The following is a 17,760-nucleotide window of genomic DNA, read 5'->3' on the forward strand; positions in this document are numbered from 1 at the left end:
GGTGATTGCAGCCATGAAATTAAAAGACACTTGCTCCTTAGAAGGAAAGTTACGACCAACCTAGATAGCATATTAAAAAGCAGAGACATTACTTTGCCAACAAAAGTCCGTCTGGTCAAGGCTATGATTTTTCCAGTGGTCAAATATGGATGTGAGAGTTGGACTATAAAGAATGTTGAGCGCCGAAGAATTGATGCTTTTGAACTGTGGTGTTGGAGAAATTTCTTGAGAGTTCCTTGGACTTCAAGGAGATATAACCAGTCCATCCTAAAGGAAATCAGTCCTGAATGTTCATTGGAAGGACTGATGCTGCAGCTGAAACTCCAATACTTTGGCCACCTGATGCGAAGACGTGACTCATTTAAACAAATCCTGATGCTGGGAAAGATTGAAGGAGAAGGGGATAACAGAGGATGAGATGGTTGGCTGGAACGACCAACTCAATGGACATGAGTTTGAGTAATCTCTGGGAGTTGATGATTGGCTTGGAGGCCTGGCATGCTGCAGGCCGTGGAGTTGCAAAGAGTCAGATACGACTGAATGACTGAATTTAACTGAACCTATTTTTGAATATGTTTATTTTGTTTTGTTAACTCCCTTGCATTGCTAATATGATTTAGCTATTAAATATTAAAGCAAAATGTTATCTTATTAAATAATACATTCTAGTATTCCCAGGTCAAATGCTTTAGTAAGTTATTACCCAAGTATTGAAGCTCTAACTCTAATCAGATAACTAAGCATAATTGATTGTATCCAATTTTCATTCATCTTTCCTTTAATTCAAAAAGTCTGAATCTCCAGTCAGGGGAGAATGTTTTTGACATAGCAGTGGCAAATATGACTGAATTTGGGAAACAAAATCTAAAGTTTATGTTACTGATTAATCACTGGGTGACCATATTGGAATTTTGGCACTTTAGTTGAATTTGAAATATTCATATGCTGAATTTTTAAATTGCTTTGATGGTAACAATTGCCTCATGGATAGTTGAGTTCTACACAATAGGTGCCTGTAATTGGGGAAGTTATTTAGTATCTTTTGTGCTTGAGTCCCACTCCAGTACTCTAACCTGGAAAATCCCATGGACAGAGGAGCCTGGTGGGCTGCAGTCCATGGGGTCACTAAGAGTCAGACACGACTGAGAGACTTCACTTTCCCTTTTCACTTTCATGCATTGGAGAAGGAAATGGCAGCCCACTCCAGGGTTCTTGCCTGGAGAATCCCAGGGACGGGGGAGCCTGGTGGGCTGCCGTCTATGGGGTCGCACAGAGTCGGACACGACTGAAGCGACTTAGCAGCAGCAGCAGCAGCAGCGGTAGTGCTTGAGTTAAGGAAAGAGAAAGCAGATCCGTTTCGAGGAGCTCTATTATTGTTCAGTCACTAAGTCATACTTGTGTGTGTGCTGACTCGCTCCAGTCATGTCTGACTCTTTTCAACCCTATGGACTGTAGCCAGCCGGGCTCCTCTGTCCATAGCATTCTCCAGGCAAGAATATTGGAGTGGGTTGCCATGCCCTCCTCCAGGGAAATTTTCCCAACCCAGGCATTGAATCCATGTCTTTTACATCTCCTGCATTGGCAGATGAGTTCTTTGCTACTAGCACCGCCTGGGAAAGCTGCTAAGTCATAAATCAACATAAAGGAATAAACAGTGCATGTCATAAAGTAGACAAAATTTCCCTTTGATTTGCCTTGTACTTCCTGTTGATTCTTGGTTAAGGAAATCATTGATAATCCTCAAATGGTATATTACAGTTTAACATTGATTTATAAGAGAGGAAAATGAAACCATTCCAACATTAACAATAAATTCAACCCATAGTACACAAAATCTCTAATGGAAGAATTTGAGGTTTTAAGGTATCACTGAGGCAGGACATTTTAAGAAAGAAGCATTTGCTTAACTGTACTTTGATTAAATATCACAGCTTATTGACCCTTTTGGCTGTTTTGAGTTCCTGGCCAAATTGTCATTAGGAGGAATCCTGTAAAATAGCATATGGGTTAAAATTTCTGGACTGTTGAGTTTTTCCTTTCTCAGTATAGCTGTTATTATTATATTCACGTCTTTTTATTTTATTATATAGAAAATCTCTGTGCAGTCTGTTAAGATGTGAGCACAGCCTAGGCACAAATAAATACAAGAGGCAACTGTAGTTGGTTTAGGTCTTGATAGGAAGAAATCATCTTCTTATCAGGATCTTTACCCAAAGAAATATCTTAGGAATTCTTATCACTTGAACTGAAAAAGTGTAAGAGTTAGTTTATATATATGAATGAAGTTATTCTGTTTGGATCTTAGAGAGCTGATAAATCTAGCAATTTAGGGTCAATGGTCAAGAAGGTCTTAGAAGTTACAGAGTGATCAAGTTCAGTTATGCTCTGTGTCATCGAAGCTCTGCGGTAGGCTAGGATGGGGAGAAAGAAGTGGAGTACTGGGCAAACTACATGACTGCCTGCAGGTATCAGGATGTAGCCATAGTGTCGGGGAGCGGACTGTTTTCAGAGGAAGTGTCTCTGAGGGATCAGGGTAAGCAAGTAAATGGACTAGTGTGTGTCTGTTCATGCTAAGTCGCTTCAGTAGTGTCTGACTCTGCGACACTCTGGACTGTAGCCCGCCAGGCTCTTCTGTCTATGGGATTCTCCAGGCAAGAATACTAGAGTGGATTGCCGTTCTCTCCTTCAGGGAATCTTCCTATTTAAGCCACAAATGAATGACTTCCTGAATGTTAAGTCCAAGTTCACCAACAGAATAAGGCCAACAGTGAATACCTTATAGTTCCCATGCCTCAGGACAAGACCTATTCTAGTGCCTAGGGTTTTTGTCTAGGTTCCTTCTTAAAACATTATTTGAAACAACAAGGATCTACTGCATTAGCAACTATCTTATAATAACCTATAATGAAAAACATCTGAAAAAAATACACACACTGTGCATGCATGTTCAGTTGTGTGTCCAACTCTTTGCAACCCCATGGACCATGCCAGGCTCTGTTGTCCACCGAATTTTCCAAGCAATAATACTGGAGTAGATTGCCTTTTCCTACTTGAGGGGATCTTGACAACCCAGGGATAAAACTGATGTTTCCTGTGACTTCTGGATTGGAAGGAGGATTCTTTACCATTGCACCACCTGGGAAGGGCATGCATGCACACACACACACACGAAAGAATCATTTTGCTCTACACATGAAGCTAACACAACATTATAAATCAGCTGTACTTTTAGTGAAAAAAATATTTGAACACATTAAAAGCTAGGCTAGAAGCTGATTATGTAATAGTAAACAGGATATAGTTCCTTCCTTTCAAAATTTGCACTTTACTGGAATGTACTGACAATATAGACAATAAAAATATAGATAGAATATTAAGAGTACCAATTGGGAAAGTTATGTACTGTGACGATGCTGTGAATAAGATTAGATTAAGACCTGATGGTATTGGAGAGATCAGAAAGGATTCCTAAATAGACTGAAGTCTAAGCTAAGTCCTAAAGAACGGGCAGGAGCAGTGAGTCTAACACGAGTCAGTTTTGTTGAATAAGCAGAAAGTGCCACTTCCAGATGCAGGGGTTCAGAATTAACCTCCCCAAAGTGTGTTACTTTTGCATGAAGGTTTTTTTGAGCTAAAAGAAGTCAAGATCCTGCAGCTTCAAGAGAAACCATTGCTCTCTCTTAACTATAAAGAATAATTTAAATTGGGAATCTTTCCCAGAGTTACTTACCTAAAGTGACCCCATCTATACAACAAGGCAAGGATCTGCTTACCAAATGTTTGCTCTTTTTATTGACCTATGATGACCATTCAGGTTCTTGGAAGCCCCGTACCCCCACTCCTTTCCTTAACTCTGAATGGCATGTATATTTCATTTAACTTTTCTGTCTCTGAATGTCTCATGCATGTGGCAGCTCTGACGCTCTCACATATGTGAAATTCCTGTACATATGAAGTGAATTTCATTTTCTCCTGTTAGTCTATCTCATGTCAGTTTAATTCTTAGACTAGTCTGAAAAATCTGGAAGCATGGAGGAAAGATTTTTCCTCCTTAACACGGACCAATAAATGATAAGACAGTCATTTAAAACTTGCGGCCTTTCGTTTGTGGAACTACCCAGTGCTAGGGCATGTGACTTGATGAACTGAACTCTTGTCCTGAATATATTTGCTCCTTGGTCAAATTCTCTTGTGCTGAGCACAGCCTGTGACCTAGATTGGCCTTATAAAGTGACGAAAAATGCAGAGGAAAGGAGGAGCTCAAAGCTTAAAATTGTGGCTCTTGAAAATTGAAATATGAGAGAAAATCAACCTGATTTAAATGAAACATTTCTAGAATTGTCCTCTCAGACCATGACAGCCTGAGAGTCCCTACCTGGATGAGCTGCACAGAAGCTACCTGCAGAGATACATTCCACACATTTAAGCATTTGCCAAGAAAGAAATTGGACTCACTAGGCATGAGCTTCCTGGAGTGACTCTACATGTCATTTTACCCGTTAAGATTGTGTAACATGGTTTCACAATAGCAAATCAAAGTAAGGCTGGTGACGTTCCTACAATTACAATAGAAGTGAAATAGCTTAATTAGTAAAACATTAACTGGCAGGATTCCTATAAGTAAAAACGTACATATTTAAGGCGGCTTATTGTAACATTTATACCATTTATTTTATAATATACTAATTCGAATGTAAAAGTGAATGTAAATTGCCAGAAATTAACATGCAATGTGTAGAAAAGTCCTTTTATCCTCTGCAACTGTAGCATTTGGCAGATTCAGGAATAAATAATCTTTTGTGGCAAGGGTATGCCTTATCAAACATATGCAGATCAGCACTAATTAATGCTAATTAAGGTTTCCTGTCTATCTAGTTGGAAAAACGTCCAAATGTTATGAAATCCAGTTAGTATGCCTATTACACTAATTGTTTTATATGGGGTGGTTCTTAATTAAAATATGTAAATTGACCTTAATTGCTATATACTAATGGGGGTTCATGTTATCTCACTAAAAGTGACAAGATGGTGAGGAGGGGTACTTAAATGACTAATTCTGATAAATCCTTAACTAAATGACCTTTACTCAAAATTAATTTTAATTGGAAGTTGGCTAAAGAAACATTTTTCTTCTTTGTTTCATTTTAGTTTTTAGTAATGTAAGAATGTTCCTCTTCTTTGTTAATACAGCTTTAGAAGCAGTTATGGATTGTTAATTACACTTAACAAGCAAGTTAATTTGACTGTTTACTGTTTATAGTTATCAGGAAGTTATTGATAGCCTCATTCCAGTTTTGGGAAAAATTAGTACTTATTGAGAATGTAAATTTATAGTTAGAATAATATAGGTAAGTCAACCTAGTTTGTTAGAATGTGTTTTAAAGTTTGATGAATCAGTGGTGCTAATATATACTCTAGCTGATTTATATTGAAATTACTTCTTAGAAAAAAATTTTTCTTTGCAAACATTAACTCTTATTTGAGTTAAAATCTCACTGATGATACTTAGATTAAATAGACTGAAATAATATTTTGACATTTTACTTGATGTGTTTTTATTTATTATTTAATTGCAAATAAATTAAAATGTATAAGCCACAAACCAGTGGAAATGAATTTATGTCTTTTTTCCACTGGCCTAACCTTACAATTATAGGAAGTAATTTAAATAAAGCTAACAAATATTATATTTTTACTTTTTCATTAAGTAGTTTATGTTCAGCTGTAATTTAAAATATATTAAAAATGTGAGACAGGACTTGGTAGAATGCTGTCATATGGAAATGAGCATAGAATGAAGATAACAGTTTTTCTTTGTAGAAAGGAGACTCAATATCTTTACTCTTTCAACAGGATATAGTGACAAATGTTTCACCCAGAATCATCCGGGGGACCACCTCTGGCCCCATGTATGGCCCTGGACAAAGCTCTTTCCTGAATATTGAGCTCATCAGTGAAAAAACGGCTGCATATTGGTGTCAAAGTGTCACTGAACTAAAAGCCGACTTTCCAGACAATGTAAGTGTGATTTAACGCCTAAAACAAAAGAATTGGCATAAGTTGGTGAATGTTTATTTAAACATCCAATTCATAGGCTTATAAATATTAATGTGTATAATATATTTTATTAAAGAATCTGCCAGTTGCTTTGCTGATGCATAGAAAGATAAAAAAGAAAGAAATGCTAAAGAACTCATAAAAATCCACACAATATAAGTCTTTGTTATAAATGGGTGCCATGTAGATGGAAGAAGTGTCTATATAAGCAGGAGGAAGAGAAATGAAATACTCATTTTATTGAGTTGGTTTTCACTGTATGTGGCTAGTATTTATGAAGGTGATGACCTTAGGAAGAAATTGCAGACTGTAAATCATTTTAAATATAAAGCTGAAGCAGATGCATAATTTCTTATGTAGTTTATATTTTTCAGTGGGAAATAACTTACCAAATGTTTTAACACCTTTATTCTGAATGAGCAAACTAGCTTTTATAAAACCTTTTTTTCCTTCTAAAGTACTATATACAAATATTACAGTAAAATCAGGCTTACAGATAGTATTTCGTTTCTTTGTGGATTTTTATAGATTGCCTGTGTTTTTTTTTTAGTCCACAGTATTTTTCTCTTCAATATTGGTTAGGATTGTCCTTAATGTCATTCATTCATTCTCCTCCTTGTCCCCTAGCCCCTTTCACTGTGCACACACATGCACCCACACACACACATTTCTCTCTCTTTCTCTCTCTCTCAATGAGCTGGTGGTGAATTGATGTTGAGGTTTGGGGCAATGTTTACATTGTAGAAAAGATTTTTCTGTGATGATCTTTTAGAGATAAATGAGAACACTTCAAATATTCTAATGATAATAATAAATAATTTAAAATCCAATGAAATATGTGAATGTTTGCCCACAAACTGATAAATCAGAAAATTTTACAAAGGGACTTCAGCTATCACACAGTTGCCTAGCTTATCAGGTTTATTTTTCTGTTTTAGAAAGCTCTAATTGTTTCCAAATTCTCTCTTATCTTAAAACAAAATATAATCACATAGGATACAATTTATCTTCCTCAGTTCAACCCTTCAGATGTGAAAGAAACTATATAAAGGCCATCTGAAATCAATAGCTTCTGCTTATTAAGAATTTTTCACTTTTGGAGCTTGATGTTACAATTATCAGTTTGAGCATTATACATCAACTCTAGTAACAATTTTGTTGGACTATTTGTATTTTAAAGAATCCACATGTTTTGGGAAACTTTTCTCATAATGCCAAGGACAAAAGTGGTCAACAATAAAAATAATTATTAATATATTTTTAAACATAGTCTACAGTTTTATGAAATAAAATAATAATGGTAATAAGTAGGTGTGTGTGCATGCTTAGTTGGTTCAGTCGTGTTTGACTCTTTGTAACCCTATGACCCTGTGTAAGAATGAGCACTTATATAATATTCACTCTGTACTAGATATGGTTATAAATGCTTTATATATTTTAATACTCATTTAATTTTCCAATAGCTTTATAAGATAGGTAGTAGTATTTCCCCCATTTCACAGATGAGGAAACAGATGAGGCAGGTGGCGCTAGGTAGCATACTTAAGGCTCACAGCTGTTATATGGTGATGCCAAAATTTGAACTTAAAATTTGATTTTAGCATCCATGCCCTTTCTAGTAATAGTGTTCAATAGTATACCTGCTTATATTGCAATATCATTCCAGGTCCTCTTAAAAGCTCAGTATTACTTATTTAATGCAAAATAAGAATAGTAGGAAATATTCCTTCAATAGTATTTAAATGAGCCAATGTATTTGAAAAAAAACAAACAAACCTTTTTCTGGAAAATAACTCCTATTAATAACTTGTCTTAAAGCTCTCCTGATACTTTCTACCCTCTCTTGAGCAGGAATAAGATGTTATAATAATGGCCTCTAAGAAATGACAGTAGATAGACAAGAAAGTTAAGACAAAACCCTTGCTTTGTGATTCTACAGTCAAATAGAAAGACTTGAACACATTTAAATGTTCTTTTCAATTTCCCTGGAAACAATTTTCTTCTCCTATAATGCTTCTTCTTCTGAGAAAACAATACATGCTTTTCTTGTTTCTAATTCTTTCACCATTTAGATTTCACTCATTATTATTATTTTTCTGTATTCTTAGAACTAATTTCTAACATTTTTACTCCCCATATCAAAGTTAACATTTTAAATACAATTAAAATGGCATTCCCATTTGAACCCATAGAAATAATGTGTGTGCACCTAGATATTGCCATGCTGAGAGTAGAATATCCCCCACTGTTTTAGAATTACTCTGATGCCAAACCCAATGAGCTGAATGAAAGAAGGTGACCCTTCATTTTCCAAGTTTAATTATCACTCTCACTGGAGTTTTCCCACATCATTCTCAAGTGCATGGCTGCCACCTTTAATGACAGGGATTGGATAATTCAACCCATTGTGGCGGCTTCTAATCAAGGGCTAACTTTTTTGAAAAAGAAATTGTGTTGGGGGGCTTACAGGTCAGCTAACACCCATAACCAGTATCTCTATTTCCAGAGACAGTAGGTACCAGTTGACCATGGACTAGAGACAGCTGGAAGAACATCCTGAATATAAAGATGAAATATCTTGTAAGGGGGCTTGTTTCTTAACTGTCACAGAATTATACCAAAGCCTACACTTGTATGGGCTTCCTTGATGGCACAGTGGTAAAGAATCCACCTGCCAATGCAGGAAACACAAGAGACATGGATTTGATCCCTGGGTCAGAAAGATCCCCTGTAGTAAGAAATGGCAACCCACTCCAGTATTCTCTCCTGGAAAATTCTATGGACAGGGGAGCCTGATGGGCTATAGTCCATGAGGTCACAAAGAGTCAGACACGACTGAGCAAATGAACACCCACACCCACATATACTGCGCCCCCCCAACCCAGCACATACACACACACTTATACTAGATTTCTTCTTGGCTTTCAAGGTTTCCTTTTATTTATCTGTGAGTTAAATTTGGCACACTGATAATTGTATCAATCAATCTATTACTAAAAGGTTTTTTTTTTTTCCCTAAGCTGAGATTTTTGCAATGCTTATTATGAAATGTATAATTAAGGCTTACAGAAATCAATTTTAAGTGAATCCTTTCATTCTCACTACAACAACCTTAGAAATCATATATTTTAGGGCTGCAAAAAATTTTACCAACAAATACCTGGTGCATTTTGTCTGAAGGCACTGAATTAGGAAGCAAAGACTGATATTTTCTATCATTTGTGGCAGTTAGAGAGAGAGTTAGGCAAAAGGTAAGGATTTATCAGTGAATCAGCTGGTGAAGGTAGAAAAGGGAATGATGGCTTTGTTAGAGAAATTAATAAAGGAAGAACAATGGTAAGCAATATACTTCTATTATAAGATATGTCATTTCTACTGAAGCCCTTTCTCAGTTTATTACTGAAAGAGCAGCCGTGCACACATGTTCACAATGACTCTAAAGAAGTTGCTCTTCATCAGCATTCTGAAGATGCATTCCTGATTAGGAGCCTTTAAATACAGAGTTCTTAACTTTGTGTGGGCGCCATGACCTCTGTAGGCACCCTGGTGAAACCTAAAAGCCTGTTTCAGAATACAGTTTTTGAGTGCATAATACAAAATTCACAAGGTAATAAAATATTACCATTAAATTAAAATGAAATTCTTGAATTATTTTTAAAAATAGTAGTAATCTATATTACTCTTTAGTAAGAGACTAAAAATACAGTCTAATGGCGAATCTAATACTTACTGCAATCTCGATGTAAGGGTGACTTCAAGTGACACCTTGCGCTCCCTGTAGCAACTCTACACCTTGACATGATTTTATGTGGTTTCCCTTGGTGCAAAGTCACAGGTATAGATAGTGTTACACTGGCTTGTTGCTTCATGATAGAGCAAATGATACATTTGAATGCGTGTCTAGGGAAAATAAAGATCTAAATTTTTTTCCATCAAAGTTCATGAATTTACTATTTTCTATCAAGAGTTCTAAGGACTTCAGATTAAGAATTTATGTCTTGCATTTCCTAATTCTAGTTGCCTATTAGGATCTCCAGGAGACAGTGTTCATTGCAGCACTGCTTACAACAACTAGGGCATGGAAGCAACCTTAGTGTCCATCTACAGATGAATGGATAAAGACAATATAGTACATATATACAGTGGAATATTACTCAGCCCTAAAAAAGAATGAGTTTGAGTCAGTTGTAGTGAGGTGGATGAATCTATAGCCTGTTATGCAGGGTGAAGTCAGTCAGAAAGAGAAAAACAAATATTGCATATTAATGCATATATATGGAAACTAGAAAATTAGCGGTGATGAACCTATTTGCAGGGAAGAAATGGAAATGTAAACGCAGAGAATGGACTTGTGGACAAGTGGGGAAAGGAGAGGGAAGGATGAACTTAGAAAGTAGCACTCAAATATATACACTGTGCTGTGCTGTGCTTAGTCGCTCAGTCATGTCCAACCAAGTCTTTGCGGCCCCTTGGACTCTAGCCAGCTAGGCTCCTCTGTCCACGGGGATTCTCCAGGCAAGAATTCTGGAGTGAGTTGCCATGCCTTTCTCCAGGAGATCTTCCCAACCCAGGAATCAAACCCAGGTCTCCCACACTCCAGGCAGATTCTTTACCATCTGAGCCACTAGGCAAGCCCATATATATGTACTCTCAAGTGTAAAATAGATAGCTGGTGGAAAGCTGCTCTGTCACATAGGGAGCACGGGGTTGGGTTGGGGGCATAGGCAGGAGTAGGAGTGTATAGACACACACACACACACACACACACACACACACACATATAATTATGGCTGATTTGTGGTGGTGTACAGCAGAAATCAACACAATATTGTAAAGCAGAAATCAACACAATATTGTAAAGCAATTATCCTCCAATTAAAAAAAAAGTTAAAAGGCACAGTATGTTCTAGGAAATTTATAACCAGAACATGGATCTGAGATATGTCCTAGTTAAGCTGATATACTTGTAAGGAAAGATAGAAGAATTCTTTAGGCATCCAGGCAACAAGATACTATCAAAGGGGAAAGACAGCGATAAAAATTCTCAATATTAAAAATACTCCAGATATTAAATTAAAAAAAAGAAATAACAGTTCAGCACCAAGTCTTAGCTTGACTGAAATGATGTGACCAAGATCAGGCATCCTACTCAGTTACCACTTTGATTGTCAGTGAACTTGACTTCACCCAGATATTAAGTCCAGCCTCATAGGAAAAAGAAAGTCACTGAATAAATATTTAGCATAACAGACTTAACAGTAAAGCCCCACCACACTGCCTTGTTTCAGACCACTTGTTAGCAAGTTGTTAGAAGGGACGCTTGCTGCCCCCCTAGACAATGTTCAGCCTCAACTCAGAAAGATTCTATAGGTTTCAAACAGAAGACCCTCTGGCCTGGTGTTTGCAGAGAGAGTTTTGGAGAGGCTCCCACCACTGAGCCATAGAAATCAGCCTGTCCCTACATCCAGAGCCACTTCCAAGTGTCTGGGAAGAATGAAGGGTTTAAGCTCTACCCCCTCTGTTGATAGATCATGTCAGGTGTTTAATGGGTGTGCAGTTCCCCTTACCTCCCTCACTTTCAAGCTCTCTGCTTCCCCTTCTCAGACCCCAAGTCAAGAGAACTCTCCCTATTTCTTCTGGGGTTTGGCCAGGTCCTCTGGTGTGGTCAAAAGTTTTTCAATCCTCATGACACTGATCACAGTGGTCTGTCGACATTTGTGCTGTTTATCAATGTCTGCCTCCCAACAAAGGACTACTAAGTCAGGTGTTTTTCTGGCTCCTAGCACACACCTGATCTGTTGGACTTCTAGGAAATTATATCTATATATTAATAAAATGGCCATATCATTTTATCATCTTAAGTCATAAGTTCAGTCTTTAGCCTTAGCATTAACATACAATATTGTTTCTCTCTCTCAGACTTACTTTACTCTTTATGACCCTCTCTAGGACCAAAGACTCAAGGTTTCAACACCATGTCAAAGTTTGTGTCTTTTTCGGATGGATTTTGTATAACATTAACTTGTTAATTTTGAAAATATTACTGTGCTTTGCAGATGATCCATGTTGAAAAGTAACTAAGTCTGTATGAAGGAGATGATATAAAAATGATCCAGTGTTTGTTTGTTTTAAAAAGAATCTCTGGGAGAGTTAGGCTCTATACTAGTTGAATCATTTCAGTAATTCTGGCATGGATAAAGGGAATATATATCTATGAGTATGCATATGTAAGCATGTGTATAGATACGTATTTGTGTGTGTTTATATCTTTATAAAGTTCATCAATTGATTTTACTACATATATAATCAATATCACTCATGAACTTTGCATATATCATTAAATATTTATAAACTCCTAAACCAGAACTATTTACTGGGAGCTGTTTATTTGTTCCAGGAACTATACTAAGGGTTTTATGTATCTGTGAAACAAAGATTTTCCCCATTTTACAGATGAGGAAACTGACATTAGAGATATTGCTTTAACTGTCCAGATCACAGAGTTAGTAAGTTAATGCACTGAAACTGTAAATCATCCTATTATACCATGAAGCAGGTTCCATATGACTATAAAGAACCTGAGGAATTAAGAAACATATGTGTTACAATCTTCCCTTACTGATATGGTCCAAATAGATTGAGCTTTCTCAACTGCAGACTCTCAAAAAAAAGTAAAAACCCCAAATCTTTTCACTTGACAAAGAAAGTTCTGTCATTAGTTCCAGTGAAGAACATTTTATGGCTCAGTTATTTTGGGTTTGCAGAGATGGAGGTGTATCTATAGAAAACAATACCAGCAACTTGGTGTGGACTGGTTTGTTACCCAGCCTCCTTTTAAGTCCTGTATTTGGAAATAGGAAGTTGAGAGTCAGATCTATTTATCTTCCAAACAGGAGGACGCTCTCTGTTTATTCAGCAGACATTCATCACCCCATCATTCCTGTACAGTCTTCTTACGGGTGTCCCGGAGGCTGACTCAGCAGAAGTGGTCTTTCTTTTCTTTGGCATATGTGTAACTAAGTCTAACTAATTAGAAATGGGGGGGTGTGTTACTCATGCAATCTGGTCAGAGAAATAAAATTTAGTAACAAATAAAACTACAGTAAATGTATTATCAGCCAGCAGTGATCAGTACACGATCATTACTTTTGCTTTCCTACCTCAGAGCTTATAAAGTACAAACAGCACCCTAGCTCTTCTCTCCTCGTATCCCAAGAAAAGGGTTTCACCAACAGAGATGTAAGAATCTCATATTTTTAGTGATTCTTCTGAATTTGAGTTACTTATACTTTATGTAGAATGTGAGATCTTCTGATTTCTTCCTCAATGTTTTATTCATTGTACTTCTTTTCCTTAGTATCATTCATTCATTGGCTTTATCCAGAATTATTTGAGCTTATTAAGTTCATGTTTCTGTAATCTTCTACATGTTCCCATGCTGGTTTATTTTAAATAAAACTGTTTCTTTTTTCTTTTTTTTAAGAAAAGTACTGGATTAGGCATTGAAGGGAAGCCTAGTAAATCCTCTAGGAAGTCCTTCCTTTTTCACACCATCACTTGAGTAGTGATTTTGTAACATTGTGAATTCTAGAAGACAGATATTTCCTAACCTTCTTTTTTTGCTAAAATCTCAAACAGTTATCTAGTGACATTATTATTTTTTTTAAAAAGATCTATTTAGTTTATATAAATAAGAATAAATCATATTTAAATATATCATAGTCTAAAAAATGAATCATAAAATGGAAATTTAAAATATTAAAGTGGATGGGGCAAAACAGTCCATGTCCAGTTATTTTAATAAGTATCTGTTTTCACTTTTCTAGAGTATATGGAGTCCAGGGATGAAAGGCGTAGGGTTTAGAATCAGAATGGATTTAAATCCCAGCAGCTCCTCTGACTTGTTGTTTTATTGATACTTAGCCTCATTCTCATCAGTATGATGATAATACCATCTCTCAGAGTTTGTTGTAAAAATTAAATGAGATATTATAGGTAATGGGCTTGACATATTGCAAGTATTTGTGACTTTATACTGCAGAGAATGTGTCCTTAGTCACTCAGTTGTGTCTCTTTGAGACATCATGTACTATAGCTGGCCAGGCTCTTTTGTCCCTGGTATTCTCCCAGCAAGTATATTGGAGTGGGTTGTCGTTTCCTTCTCCAAGGGATCTTCCCAACCCAGGAATCAAACTCATATCTCTCACATCTCCTGCATTGGCAGACAGATTCTTTACCACTGAGCCACCTGGTAAACACTTCATAGAATAACTTTATGCATTTAGCTTTTATTTCTACTAAAAATAATAATTTGTTTTCATGAAATATTCTGAGGGGTAGATTTAGCAAATAGAAGGAAATATCATTTTTATAGCTCTTGAATCATATTGCCCAATTGATTTTCAAACATTTATAAACAGTTCATATAAAAGACACTATTTCAGAAATAATTATCAATTAAAAATTAAATACTAAGTTAATAAATATATTTTTAGTGATTATTCTGAAGTTAATTATATATTATATAGAATGTAAGGTCTTCTGATTCTTTCCTCAATGTTTCATTCATTGTACTTCTTTGCCTTAATATCATTCATTCATTTGACTTAGCTTCTGATTAAAATAAAACTAGAATAATGACAGTTATTTTCTTGGTTGCAGCATAGAAGTGAAGAAAAATTAAACTATAATTCCACAAAACAAGAGCAGCCAAATTAATAAGAAAACATAATATAGCTCATAGTTACATGATTTGTTTCTGGCTCCATGTAGCCAAGCATTTTCTTAAGATAAGGCATTCCTAGTTCCTTAAAAGAAAACATTAGCAGCATCCTAGATGGAGTAATGGGACTGAATTTACTTTCTCAATTGAAATAGCAGCATCCAAAAACTTATATATGAAACAACAATTTTTAAGAGGTAGAACAACAGTCAGTAAAGACAGTGGTCACTGAGAGATGGAAAGCAAAGGAAATGAACTCTGCCATTGCCCAAGAAAACTTCCAGGCTACAGGACAGGCAGGAAAAACCAGTCAGAAATCAGAAAAGTAGAACTTAGAGTCCAGAGAGAACAAGGATGACTAGCATTCACAAGATAAAGCATCAGAAAGTAGAGAGTTGCATACAGAAAGACCATTGGAGATTTGCAAAAGATCCCTTGAGTATTTAACAGATCAGCGTATGCCTGTTAGTAAATTAGACTATAGAAGGAACTTTCAGAATGGATTTGAGGGACTATTATTCAATTTTCACATATATCTGGAAATTGTGACTCTTCCTGACAGCCACAGTGAAAAACCTTATGAATCACAATTAGTCATAGGCCAAACACTTGTTTGGGTATGCCCAACAAACCTTAAAAGCCAGACCTGAAAGGATAAAAATATGTCTAAGTAATGTAACTGCTAAGAATGTGAAGTAGAAGGACATGTGCTCATTTTCTCCTGTGAGAACTCCAAAATTGCGATTCGCTGCTGAACAACCATCAATGGGAGAATATTGGATCCCACCAAAAAAAGATACCCCGTGTCCAAGGGCAAAGGAGAAGCCCCAACATGACAGTAGGAGGGGTGAAAAAATCTCATTTAGAATCAAACTCCATACCCACCAGATATACTCAGAGGGCTCAAACAAAGCCTTGTGTGCACCAGGACCCAGAGACCCCACAGAGACTGAGCCAGACCTGCCTTTGAGTGTTTGAGCATCTCCTATGGATGCAGTGGCCTGCCGTGGGGACAGGGGTTCTAGCTGCAGCAGATCTGGGAGGCAAGGTGTGTGGCGTAAGTCTTCTTGGAGGAGGTCACCATAAGACCTACCATGGAGCCACCAGACAACCCACAAACTGGAGAACAATTATACCAAAGAAGTTGTCACACTGTTACACAAGTTCTAGGACCCACAACATATTTCCCAAACCTGGGGATCTGACAAAGAGACTGCGAACCCCCAGGGAATTTGATCTGGAGGCCAGTGGGATTAGATTACAGAACTTTCACAGGACTGGGAAACAGACTCTTGGAGAGCACAAACAAAACCTTGTGCACACCAAGACCCAGAACAAAGGAGCAGTGACCCTGCAAGGAGACTGAGCCAGGCTTGCCAGTGAGTGTCCAGGAGTCTCTGGAAGAAGCGAGAGTCAACAGTGGCCTGCCATGGGGTCAGCGGTACTGAATGCAACAGTGCTGACGTTAAGTCCTTTTGAAGAGAGAGAACAAAGGGAGGGAACACAGCCCATCAAAAAAATTGGATTAAATATTTGCTGAACATGGAGCCACCCATCAGAACAAGACCTAGATTCCTCCACAGCCAGTCCTTCCCATCAGGAAGTTTCCACAAACCTCTTATCCTTATTCATCAGAGGGCAGATAATTTGAAAACCATAATCACATAAAACCAACCAAACTGATTACATGGATCATAACCTTGTCTAACTCAATGAAACCATGAGCTATGCCATGTAGGGCCACCCAGGATGGATGGGTCATGGTGGAGAGTTCTGACAAAACTTGGTCTGCTGGAGAAGGGACTGGCATACCACTTCAGTATTCTTGCCTTGAGAACCCCATGAACAGTATGAAAAGGCAAAAAGATATGACACTAAAGATGAACTCCCCAGGTCAATAGGTGCCCAATATGCTACTGGAGAACAGTGGAGAAATAATTTCATAAAGAATGAAGAGATGGAGATGAAGCAAAAACAACACCCAGTTGTGGATGTGATTGGGTGATGGAAGTCCAGTGCTGTAAGAACAATATTACATAGGAACCTGGAATGTTAGGCCCATGAATCAAACTAATTTTGAAGTGGTTAAACAGGAGATGGAAAGAGTGAACATTAACATTTTAGGAATCTGTGAACCAAAATCGACCGGAATGGGAGAATTTAATTCAGATGACTATTATATCTACTACTACTACTTCTAAGAATCCCTTAGAAGAAATGGAGTAGCCTTCATAGTCAACAAGAGTCCTAAATGCAGTATTTGTGTACAGTCTCAAAAATGACAGAATGAACTCAGATCGTTTCCAAGGCAAACCGTTCAATATCACAGTGATCCAAGTCTATGCCCTAAACACCAGTGCTGAAGAAGCTGAATTTGAGTGGTTCTATGAACCCCTACAAGACCTTCAGGAACCAACACACAAAAAAGATATCCTTTTCATCATAGGGGACAGGAATGCAAATGTAGGAAGTCAAGAGATACCTGGAGTAACAGGCAAGTTTAGCCTTGGAGTACAAAATGAAGCAGGGCAAAGACTAACAGAGTTTTGCCAAGAGAATGCACTGGTCATAGCAAACACCTTGTTCAAGAAACACAAGAGAGAATTCTCTTGGACATTACCAGATGTTGACATTATCAGATGGTCAATACCAAAATCAGTCTGATTATATTCTTTGCAGCCAAAGATGGAGAAGCTCTTTACAGCAGGCAAAAACAAGACCAGGAACTGACTGTGGCTCAGATCATGAACTCCTTATTGCAAAATAAGATTAAATTGAAGAAAGTAGTGAAACCACTAGACCCTCAGGTATTACCTAAATCAAATCCCTTATGATTATACAGTGGAAGTAACAAATAGATTCAAAAGATTAGGTCTGATAGAGTGCCTAAAGAACTATGGAGAGAGGTTCATGACATTATACAGGAGGTGGTGATCAAAACAATCCCCAAGAAAAAGAAATGAAAAAAGGCAAAATGGTTG

At 37.1% G+C, this 17,760-nt stretch overlaps 1 protein-coding gene across 1 annotated transcript in view; it reads left to right on the forward strand.

Moving 5' to 3' along the window:
• DPYD (dihydropyrimidine dehydrogenase) overlaps nucleotides 1-17,760 on the forward strand; it is an 886,622-nt gene that overhangs the window by 508,272 nt on the left and 360,590 nt on the right. The window contains exon 14 of the mRNA XM_061121314.1: nucleotides 5,854-6,018. Within this exon, the coding sequence (XP_060977297.1) occupies nucleotides 5,854-6,018 (165 nt within the window). The remainder of the gene's footprint in view (nucleotides 1-5,853; nucleotides 6,019-17,760) is intronic.

This window comes from Dama dama, chromosome 20 (genome assembly GCF_033118175.1).
Source record: "Dama dama isolate Ldn47 chromosome 20, ASM3311817v1, whole genome shotgun sequence".
Taxonomy (NCBI): domain Eukaryota; kingdom Metazoa; phylum Chordata; class Mammalia; order Artiodactyla; family Cervidae; genus Dama; species Dama dama.